This window comes from Solanum verrucosum, unplaced genomic scaffold (assembly GCF_900185275.1).
Source record: "Solanum verrucosum unplaced genomic scaffold, falcon-dt-bn FXZP01000117.1, whole genome shotgun sequence".
Classification (NCBI taxonomy): Eukaryota; Viridiplantae; Streptophyta; class Magnoliopsida; order Solanales; family Solanaceae; genus Solanum; species Solanum verrucosum.
The window spans coordinates 1,573,550-1,585,989 of NW_026020014.1; the positions used below are offsets into that span (position 1 = coordinate 1,573,550).

At 34.6% G+C, this 12,440-nt stretch overlaps 1 protein-coding gene across 1 annotated transcript; it reads right to left on the bottom strand.

Moving 5' to 3' along the window:
* Window positions 1–417: 417 nt before the first annotated feature.
* LOC125820592 (phospholipid:diacylglycerol acyltransferase 1-like) lies at window positions 418–7,201 on the bottom strand. The gene is made up of 6 exons (XM_049499996.1): window positions 6,633–7,201; window positions 5,087–5,309; window positions 4,687–4,967; window positions 3,801–4,128; window positions 1,710–1,966; window positions 418–1,137 (listed from the first exon to the last, which is right to left on the bottom strand). Exons 1-6 carry the CDS (start codon window positions 7,064–7,066, stop codon window positions 654–656), a joined length of 2,007 nt encoding a protein of 668 aa, XP_049355953.1. The 5' UTR covers window positions 7,067–7,201; the 3' UTR covers window positions 418–653.
* Between the last annotated feature and the right edge of the window lie 5,239 nt (window positions 7,202–12,440).

The window sequence follows — 12,440 nt, forward strand, 5'->3', positions numbered from 1 at the left end:
TCATATCATTAAAGAAGGTGAGAGTATTACAAGTTGCACATATCTAAGTTTAAACTCCTTGCTTTATCCACTTGAATCAAGGCCTTTAAAAAACTATTTTCATCACAATGTCTTTTATCTTTATTAGTATCAAGTTTAGAAAGAAAATATTATTGACAAATCTCCAATGAAACAGACACGATGAGAACACCTTACCTTGCGTGCTCCCTGTTTGGTGAATCAATTCCCAAGAATCTCAAGGCAAAAGATCAAATCCTCACAATCTAAGCATGAGAACTTCCACTTACACAGCTAAATTATAAGCTTTGATGGTGCGTTTTGAATTAGCGCGGGTTGATCTTTGACTACACAATCATTTGAATATTATCAACAATCACCAATCCCAAGTCCTTAACTTACAACAAATTCACAATGCCAAAATGATACAACATCAACTCAATCCCTACTACACACCTATTATTCTTTGTTATTGCATAGCGAGATGAGCTGCGTTAATATTACAATTTACACCACCGGAAGCAATAAATCCTGCACTATATCTGGAAAAATACCTGTTCATTTCTTAAGATTTTGAATGGCATCCAGTGGAAAGGGTATGTAAGTTTATAAATAAGATGTTGTTGACACAATGAAACTGGTGAGTAGATGATCGATCACAAACGTAAATTGATCTTCTCAGACCACTTGAAGATATCTGAGTAAACTTGATCACCTCCCAAGTTTTCACTTGTACCACCAGCAGCAACTCTCATTATATCTTCTATCAAAGCGAAATTTCCCATTATATCAACATGTGCACCACTCTGTGTACCACGACCCTCGAGAAGGTTTGCAGGGGGGGCATGAAAATACTCCCTTATATAAGTTTTGATACCAGAGGGATTAAATCTAGTTCTTCCTCGCCATCCTTTTGCACACATGAATCCGGCGCTTAATGCAGGCACAGTCTCATCACCATCTATCGTGAAAACACCAGATTTCAAGCAGCTACCTTCATCACCATCATCAGCTGAAGTATCAATCTGGAATGGAATATTGCATCCTGCTGTAGGTATCCGCTTGTAAACATATGCTCTTTCAGTTTCAATGCCAACTCCATACATTGAATAGATCTCCATGTCAGGAGCATTTGGTAACCTGCAGAAACAAATCAGATCAAAACAAAATACAAGAGCAAATTAACTAAGACTAGTTTTAACTAAAGAAGCTGCTGCAAATTTTAGCAAAGCCCTGTCATGGACATTCAAGTTTGACTAAACCTTCTGAGAAGTCCAAAAAGGGGGAAAGGGAAAGAGAACCCAAAAGAAGAGAATCTAAATAACAGTTCAGGTAATTTCCATGAGCCACAAGAAAACAAAAGTATCTAAAAGGGCTTGTGATCCTAACTTTTTCCTGTTTAAAAAACTGTATGAAAGGGGAAGAAATTCTTGCCCAAGTGGAAGCTACTAATTTTTCTTTACCACGCAAGAAGGCAAATGATAGAGCTTTACTGCCTAGAAGTGTTGGTTCTTTCTTCAGATTGGAAATCGCTACTGAATTTTTGTGTGTTTTTAAGTAGGATGGTCAAGACTCTTAACTGTAAAAGCAAATTTGGTTTTGGTTCTTGAACTTCAACCTATACAGTTAAAGACCTCTTTTCATCTTATCTGAAACGATTCAAGTAAGAACTACATTATAAGACACAAAAGCAACAATATGAGAGGACTCACTTTGTCTCCAATGGATTTGACCAATATTTGTAGTGTGAATACTTAGGATCATCCAAATCATCAGCTATCCCATATGAAAAATGAGCATTACCACGGGCCATCATTTTCGGAGCAACAAAGTTGAGCAAATCCACAATCTCTCCAGCTGTATAAACCTTGTACTCTTCCACTGCTTTAGTACCACTAACACCCATGTCTTGGTACTCGTTCCACACATCACAGGTGTTATTTGCAACATTACTGCCCTTAACAGCATCCTGCATGTAAATAAATGCTAGTTATTTACAAACATCAGGAAGCAAGTGGAAAAGACAATTTATTTTGGAAATTACAGCCTGTGAGCACAAAAAAAATCTGATAAGGAAGTTAAGACAGACAAAAGTTGTTACAAATTTGCATAAATAGGAAGAAAAGGCACCCATATCATAGAAGGACACTGAGACATCACAGACCATCCATTTTTAATGTTATTCAGTTCTATCTCCTGGTAACTTTTATTTTTTCACGAGGTCAAATGTTATTTTGAAAAAGTATCAAGATGGTACAGGGAAGTACAAAAACTAACTGCATAAGAAAACATCACCGCATCAGACCCCCTCTAGCAAGCTAAGGAAATCCATGTACTGATCTAGGCTATATACCCTACGCCTATAACACCAGAAATATAAACTAAGCAAACAAGAGTTCTTAATTCTAGAAACATGCATCTTTTTTCCTTCAAAGCAAGCCTTTTTTCTTTCCATCCATTAGTCCAAAAGATGCATATGGGAATGGTTCTCCAGATCTGCTTCAGATTACTTGATTGATGCACATTAAACATATGCTGCTGCTGATGTAGGGATCTTAAATATGAGTAATAATTACAAGAAGAAAAGGAAATAGATATTTCGTTGCTCTATACGAAGCACACTGTATAGCATAACCAATATGGTCTTCACATTTGAAATATTTGAGAGAACATGGTTCCATTTTCCATTGCTTTTCCTAGCAGTTGTGATGCTTTGCTTGTCTAGTTCTGCTTCTACTCAGTAGCTTTTCAGCAAACCCATGGAAATTTTTTGACTCTTGTGGTCTTTTTGGAGCATAATAAATTCAGACGAACTGGCATAATGAATGGAGTTCCTCATTTGGGAAAAAAGAAAACGACAAGTGACAAGCTTGGAGTATAATTTGTAAGTAAAGAAACACTTTTCAGCAGGGAGCTCAATATGACCTTAATTGTAACCATCTCGTCCCATTTACATTGGCAGCATATTTTATTTTTTTTGAAATTCTGAGCAGATTTTTTCTTTGAGATAGCAAGTGTTTAAGGAATGCCTTGTGCAGTACTTTATCTTATTTGTTTCTTTTTTAAGTGGATAAGTCCTCATCTAATATTTATCACAAAAAAAAAGGGAATGCCTTATTAAGGATGTGTAGAAAAACAATTGATATACAAGGACATCATCCACTTGTAATATATGGTTAGACTTCATTTATTTCCATTATTTTACACTGACATCACACCAAGCACATCACATTGGCTCTTAAACATGCAACACATGCTATGTGTGCCCACTGGTTTTATTATGACCAGCCAGGTATCCAAATCATTCTTTGGCAATTCCCCAAAAGAAGCAATTTTTAGAAAGGCAACAGGCCATACCCCTGCTTGCGTATAGCATAAAAATATAAGTAAAAGACCCATAATTAGAACAAGAAATTAACATCAAAGTGCTAACTACTTCATAGATAGTTTTGTTTATGCTATTTTTGGTGCCTCTGGCAGAGGCGGATCTAGGATTTGAGCTATAGGGATTCAGATTTGGAATTCTGTCACATCCCATATTAACTGGGTCTGAAATCTAGTATTTGTATTTATCTGGTTCATTTTTTAACACATATACATGGTCTAAGTTAAAGCTACTGGGTTAACATGAACACAGTTAAATCCCTTGGACTTTAGCATATCTGATGATCATAGAAGTCCATAAACTGGTCATCCAGAATCACCCACACCCACCACCAATGAAATCAATGCTCAAAGTTGAAACAAATAAAGGAAAATAGCGCATACAAGAGAAACAATGAGAGAATTTGGTTTTGGATTACCCTAAAGTCAATCCTCTTAAGATCTGATGGATGAGCCTCTGCGGCATCCTTTCCAAAGGACATCATCCTTCCATAACTGTAATATTTTGCTTTAGAATCTGTAGTTTGATTCTCGTGATGTCCTGAATTCTGAGCAGCATCGTCTCTGGACTTACTTTTGCAAGGAGAATAGCCTTCCTCGGGTGACCAGTCAAGACCGCCCCAGATTGTGTCCCCTCCTCTTGGTATCATTGACATGGTTGCATCCCAGGTTCGTGACATCTTCATTATGTGCTCTAATGTTTGAAAATGGAATAGATCCGTGTCCAGAACACCTGGGGCCAGAGCCCTGAAATTGAGGTGAATTACTAAAGAAAGAAGAAGAAAAAATACATTACATACAAGACAAACTTAAAGACCTTGCTGCTCTGGAAAAGGATTAGGAGGATGTTGGTGCTGGACTGAATGATAACGAAGGGAGGATGAAGAAGATGAGTACCGACTACTGAGCGAGGACATTATGGAGTAATATGTTTGTTTGGTGTTGCCGGGTTGATGGGTGTTTATGGCACTAAAGCAGTTTGTTTTTCCTTTTAGTGCCTACTCTAAAATGAATTGTGCTGATATGAACAACAATTTTATACATACTTTTTAATAGTTCAATGATTGAAAGGATATTAATAGAAAGCTTTCAGGAATCTGGTTAACATTTTGGAGATGCTCGAAGTTTTCAGAACGCAGCTTGAAAGACACAAAACAAGGGATAATTTCATGGCATGTAAGGAAGTTACTGCATGGGTCACAAATTAGTTTCAGTAACCAAATAAAAGGATTTAGATCTACATAATTTACACCCTTCCTTTTAACTGACTGGCAAAGAAGAAAGATTTCCAGAGAGTTAGTTTACCTGGCAACAGCAATATCCCGTGCTTCAGCTGAGAAAAGGCCAGATATAGATTTTGGAACACCAAGCAACGGCCCACCAATATTCATCACTGCTTTAATGTGCTTGGCGCACCAATCGGGTCCACCACCACCACCCACAGGAGCTGGTGCCTCCACCCACTTCATAAAATGCAAAAAGTATACAACCCCCATGGAATGTGGAACAATTACTGCCTTCTTGCCACTGGTTGCAACCATCAGTTCTATATTGCTTTTTATCCGGCTTAGGGTCTGGTCACGCACCTATTGAAAAAAATTTAGCATCACAGTTACAACATTTTAAAATGATTTAATGGAACAGCTTTTAACGTGATTTGATCAAATACAAACACAGACGACACCACATAAGGAGACATTAGTACCTCGGTGTTCTGAAAGGCAAGCCTCCAATCATATGCAGCCATATACATGGTTTTCTCCTCGTATCCTATTCGAGCCAAGTTAGCAATCAAAACTGCCCAGACAAAGTATCCTGGAGCAAAGTAATCTGCAGCAACAAGTCCACTAACTGGCCTAACTCTAATACCAGGAGGATCCATCCCAGTTTCATTATCTAATGTCATGTGGTTCACCCAGCATAGTGGTCTGCAAAGGACCATACATAAAATTTAAGAAGTGAAAGAAAATGCTAACAATGGCGACAGAGATTTAGTTCTTACGGGGTGAGCTAGAGGTTAAGATGTTTTTTATTTTTGTTTTTCCTTTAAAAAAGAAAGGGTTTTAGGTTAAGAACCATGACTTTGAAGTGGAAAAAATACAAGAAAGAAAGTAAATATGAGATCCCTTCATTCCTAAACAGAAGTCTCTTACTAAATCAGAAAGTCGCACTGCCTAACTGAAAGATGTATTACACTGCGAGGCTTACAATTCCTGGAGGGAAAAATTCAACGGGCAAAATTAATTATGGTGGATTCCCTATTAGGAGTAATTTTTTTCAAACCTTATTGCTAGATATTAGTAGTTTCTTTGACCGAACAATTTCAGTGTATTCAATGCCACAGTTGTTCTACCCCAAAGACAGATGATCGTTTAAAACAATTTCAGCCGTACATCCTTCCCACAAGTGAAATTTATTCGTTGCACTTGCTCTGCCTCATTTTGTGGCCTTATTTGACTAGAATGTATATGAGTGAAAAAATTGGAAATTAGTGGACTTCTTTGTTGAAAAGGCGTAACATGATGCTCAAAATTTACAATATAGTGGAGTGATGGTTTGTATGAGAAACTTTTTCAATTAAGCAAAGGATCATGTAAACCAAAACAGATTAAAATGGATTGTCTGCTTGTGAATTGAGACAGGTAGAATATCTAAGTAGTTATTCTTGAGTATAACTATCCATGACATTCGGAAAAAATTGAGGCTAATTATATGCTAGTTTTCGCTATGGAAATTGAAATCTCTAGTTTGTTTCTTGGTCAATCTGGAAACAGCAGTCTAATATGATAAGGGTCTATAATCTCCTCTACTTAAACCACTTAAGTTGTAAAGCTAGATCTTTTATCATGACTATAGAATTGTTTTTAGTAGAATTAACTGATGCAAGAAGTATATCTTATATTGAGCTTTGTATTAATCATCAACAAGAATTACATTATGAACCAACGCCAGAAGGAAGATATACTAAAGTACATCAACTTAAAGACACTGTATTAGTTTGTAAGTGGTAACTTTGACAGAGTTGAAATTGCAAGCAATAGAACAACATAAAACTAGAAGGTTTCCAATGTCAAACAGCTTCCTTATTCAGCAATATTTAGCTGAAAGAAGCTATCTCAAGAGATGAGGTCAGTGTCAATATCCAGCTGAAACTAAGGTAAATCATGCTTCTTGCCATCAAAAGAGTATTTAAGAACCAAAATCTTTGCAAAAAACCAATTACCCTGAACAGTAACAGACAGAGACATTACCTTTTGTACACTTCTCCAAATGTCCCGCCCCAAAGCCGCTTCCGAAACAATCCTTCAGCACACTGATGTCCTTCCCACAGTTCAAGTCCACATGTGACAATTCCAGGAATAAAAACCACCGGATGCTTAGCCTTCAACCCTTCCTTCTGCAACTTGATACCCGGCGGGTCAGGTAACGGCCCTGTAATCGCCTCCGTCACATACTGCGGGAACGACGCCGGCATAGCATTGTATAAAAACAACAAAATCCACCACACACAACATATGCATCCTACGAACCAACAGCAATTATCGATACACGACCATTTCTTCTTCTTTCCAGACTTTACATTCTTCTTCTTACTCTTCTTATCGTCTTCTTCTGCATCAAGCTTTGGCTCCACATCCGATTGAATTTCATTTTCAGGTGTTCTTCTTCTTCGTAATAACGACATCTCTTTATCTTTTATTTAGCTTCAATTAACAAAAATGAAAATACATAATTTATATATAGCTTCCTAGGGTTCTATGAGAACAGAGACCACCGGCAGTCGCCGCCAGCAACGGCAGAAGTGTCGGCGAAACAGGGAAGATAATGGGTGACTGAATTAAAAAGAAAAAAAAATGTGAGTAATTTAGAGGGGGGCGATTGGGTGGCGGAGAGCTGTGTGGGACCGGAAGAGGGAAAACAATTAATTTACGTAACGTGGCGTGTAATATTATATTAACATACTGTTTGATTGGTGAAGACTGTTATGTACATTTTATTTTAATAAATAAAACGGAAAAGGGTCAAAATTTCCCCTGAACTATGCGAAATAGACCACTTATACCTTCCATTACATTTTGGGATCAAAAATACCCCCGCAGTTATCCCAGGAAACCACAAATACCCTCAAGAGTTAACACCCCAATTTTTTAGTGCCGTGGCAAGCCATATGGGACTAATCCCTCCACCTAAGCATTGCCAACTAAGATTCACTACAAAAGAACTTGACTTTTAGTGGCGACAAAGTCGCCACAAAATCCCAAAATATTGCCACTAAAGGTCATGAGTGATTTTTAGTAGCGACTAAGGCTCCAACAACCATTCGCTAGTAAAACCTATTTTTTCAACAAAAAAATATGATAATTAATTTTCGATTGCGACCTAATTTTCTAAAATAAATAACTTGCAATATCCATATTAAAAACATCCAATATTATTACGAAAAATAATCAAAATTACTTCTCGATTCAAATTTCATACTATATATATATAATGCATCATTGTATATTTTATACATTTACATATGACATAAAAATAAATCACATAGTGTCTTCAAACTCCTACTTAATCGATATCATATTTGGTTTTTTAAAAACAATGAAGAGAAAAACACAAATTAGAATTTAATGTTAAAAACTTTTAGTGACTATTTTCTGGGTTTTTGTGGCGACTATTGTTGCCGCTAAAGGTCTAGTTCTTTTGTAGTGAATCCTAGTTGGCAACGCTTAGGTGGAAGAATTAGTCCCACGTCAACAAAAATTTGGGGTGTTAACTCTTAAGGGTATTTGTGGTCTCTTAGGATAACAGCAGGATCCCAAAATGTAACGAAGGGTATAAATGGTCTATTTCATATAGTTCGGGGGCAATTTTGACCCCTTTCAGTAAATAAAATCAGTGTGCCATAGAGGACCAAAGGAACTGATTAACAGGACGATTCGTTTTTCATTTGATGTTTGATATTTTTAATAACGCATCAACTATTTCAGCGTAAAACCCATGTGTGAAGTTGTGGAGGAAATCAATCAATATATTGGTTGTATGGAGAGTGAGGACACAACTCAATAGTTCACAAGAAGTCAAACTTTTTGAGTAGGATTGTAGGGGGTTGAGTATGGAGGAAAACAGCCAATTGTCAGTGTTACTACTCCGGAAACTTCTAATGTTGGACCACATGAATGAATAATGGGCAAATTTTATCTTCGTTAATTAACTTAATTTAATGTATTTAAATTAAGTGTGAAACAATACATTAGATAAAGCTTCTTTTTTATGATTAGGTTTGAGAGCAATTTTATGATCTAATATATTCCCTATAATCAAATGACACAAAAAAATATAATAAGCCGATTGACCTAAACAAATAATATGTCAATTAAAAAGGATTTGCGAGTTAGAAAATGCATAAGCTAGGTATAGTTTACAATCTTGTATGTTTATTATTTTTTTTGGTTTATTATTGTTGTTCACTTTTGGATTTGAAAAAAGGAAAAAGGTAATAAACGTTTGGAATATTTTGCATTGTTGAATTATTTTGTTTATTAGTGCTGTTAACTTTTGAATTTGATAAAATGGGAAAAAGCGATAAACGTTAGGTGAAACCTTTTGCCACCATTTCCATCTTACGGGATATTAAATTATTTGTTTTGACATTTTAAAAATATATATTTTGATTGTCCCTATTAATTAATTATACATTGTGTAAACAAATGATGTGCAATTTTAGTCACATGTCACAGATCTATAGTTAGTTTTCATTGAATAAAAGCTAACGTGTGTCGTCACATGCCTTCACGTCTTTAGACTTTATGTTTTATTTTTATTTTTATTTTTTTGGGGTGGGGGGTTGTGTGGATTTAATTAAGTGATATGCAAAATCTTTAATTTGGATATCGTCACATATGGTTGAAAAATTGATTTAAATTGTTTTTTTAATTGTGTTAACTATTTTGGTTGACTTCATTTATTTATATTTGAAGTTCATGCACATAAGATTAAAGTTTAAATAGAAATGAATAAATATTAGGAGTATATATATAATCAACGTTCAGGTAAAAATAATTAAAATCCATCTATTTTGCATCGCGTGTCTGAAGTATTATATGAGCAAATTTTTTTAAAAAATAAGTACAAATTAAATAACGCCATAACAATGTCAAAAGAAGTTGTCCCGTGAATTTTTACGTGATAGCTGATTCAAAAGAACTTGCTTATTGTACATAAGCTTTTAATACATGTGATATGGGATCATAATTTTAAGTTCTAAAAAAACATGATTTGATTTCAAATTTTTAAGTATAATTTTTTTGTTTTGACTCAAATTTGATCCAAGAAGAAATCTTGGCCCAAGAAACAGATGCAGATTAAGAGCAGAGGAATATTTTGGGCCAAGGCCCATATAATTTTTTTGAGGAAAAGCAGGAGTAAGAGAAGAGTTGGGTTAAGCCCAAAATCATTCAGTAGAAAAAACTTGGGCTACGGCTTGAATTCATTTAAGTTTTGTTCTTATTATTCATTGCTTGATTTGACACTTAACAGTTAAATATCTACTTTTAACTTTGATGAATTCCCACAAGAGTTTGAATTTATATAATAAGTGTTGCTATGATATGAAAAATTGTCTTCATCTTTTTATCCTTGCAATTATTTATCAAACTTCATTTATTAGGTAAACTTAAGCTTTGAGACTAACTTGATAAATCGTCCATATTCTTTCATAAAGTGATTTGTTGTTTGTTGGTGTGACTAAGTGGCCAATCTTTTAAACTGGCACAAAAAAGCACCAGTTGGGCCTCTCTCTTTGTTTCGATAAGTGTCTCAATACTCGCACTCTTGGGTAACTATTTGGAAAAACCTACTTAATTAGAGATATTTTACTACCATATATATTATCACTATGACTTTCAAAATATTATGTATCTACCACTAATTAAAAGTTTCCTACCAAATATTAAAGAAGATACACTTAGATACATATATTTTTTTATCAGATACACTGTGTTGACACCCAATTTTGACCCTCCCCGATAGTAATTAATTCCCGAGCTTCTTAAAATTCTAAACAATTTGAAATAATTAGCTTTATAAAATTCAAAATAATTTTCAAGTCATTTTAAGTAGTTTTGTCATTTTTATAAATTTAAAAATAATAAACATGATATTTGTGTGTCTAATTAGTATATTTTATGAATGTTCGAAAATTGTCTCAAAACGATTTTAGTTTTATTTAAATATTTGGCTATTTGGTTTAAATTAATTAATAACTTATATTTCGAGTTAATTAGTTTATGATTAAGTTAATTATTATATAATTATGTGTCTAATTAGTATATTTTATAAATATTTGAAAATCATATCAAAAGATTTTTATTTCTTTTTAGCTAAGTGTCTTACTAACTTAGTTTAATTTAAATCATAATTACGATTTTTGAATTAATTAGTTCATGTTTAAGTTAATTATATTATTATCAAGTTAATTATTTTATTTCGTTAAGAATAAGAAGCTCGTTAATTAATTAACATTAAATTTATCTTATTTATTTATTTATTTATATTTTTAGCCACATTCTCCAAGTAAATCTGATTTGGTTAAATTCGTAATCCTAATCGGTTATAATTGCAATTCTTTTGGCCAAATCCTCAATTTAAAACCTAGCCATTTCATTACAATTTTAACCCATTTCCCACCTTGCACCCAATTCTTTTCTTGAGACCAAACTTGGGCCTTACTTCCAAGATCAACAGCCCATTATTTTTACCTTAGCAGCAGCCCAAATTCCCATTCCAATTCCCAGCCCAAATTCCATTCTAAAGAGACCCAACCCATCAATACATACGTACAGCAGCAGTGCCAAACGACTAGGCCCCTATATGTCTTCTTCTTCGCGTACAGACGAGCAGTAACTCAGTACTGTTCCGGCAGTACGATCCCAGAAGCCAGGCACGCGTTTCTCCCCTTTCCTCTTTCGGAATGGGGAGAAAATTTCAGAAAAGGATGTCTCCCCCAAATCAGTGAAAGAATTCGAATTTTGAATTCGGGATTGACCCCAAATTTCTATCGGAATTCCCCCCAAAATCTACCCTTTTTTCCTATATAATCATCTCCTCTATTATTTTGTAAAAAAAGAAAAAAATTTGATTTTTATTTTTTTTTTGGTAAAAATTGAGAATCAAAAGGCGTGTTTTTTTTAGTAGTGAACAAAAAATTTCTATTTTCTTCTTAGCGTTTCTTCCTTATTGCTGAAAATTCTGTCGGAATCTTCGGAGTCCTCCGGAGTCGCTGGTGAAATCTCGCTATCCTCTGCTCGTCTTGTCCCAGAACGCTGCTCCGAAGAAGGTAACCTCTCCTCCTCTTAAATTCATTTTGTCATTCTGGCTAAATTTAGATGAATGTTATGTGAATTTAATTCACTGTGTGATTTGCTTTGGTGATTCCTATTTATGATCTGCTTCTGCTTCTTTATGAGAGACATGGCTATGTAATGTTTAAAAAATGGATAAGTTTGAGATCTTATTCCTAGCTACTGTTTTCTTTCCCCTCTTCCTCATAGTATAATGCATAACATCTAGGATATAAATCTATTCAAGTGTTATATGCCATTGTTGCTTTAATTTCATACTATTTTGAAAAAATGATAGGCTGATGCATCATACCAAATTTGCCAAGAATTTTTCCTCTTTTCGTACCTTGCAAATATGTGATGGCTTGTTACGAGCTTAATTAATTTGTCTAACTTTAGATTGCTTTCTTTTATGTATTGTTCTTGTTATTATAGCATGGAGATGTGAGGCATTCTTGAGCTTTCTGTTTCTATTGTTTATTATCCGAAAGTCCCAAAAAGTGCTCATTTAAATTCATTGTTTGGAAATCTGATGCTATTTTGAGTATTATGTCATGAGTGATCTAGTTAATCCAAACATGACTTTAGGTTCTTATTTTAATATCTTATCCGATTAGGCATATTTGTGAGTGCTTAGCAGACTTAAAAAATATGGTTGGATGTCTTCATTGATTAACCTTAGTATTGTAAATGCTTTTTGTTTATTTGACCTGCTTCTTTAGC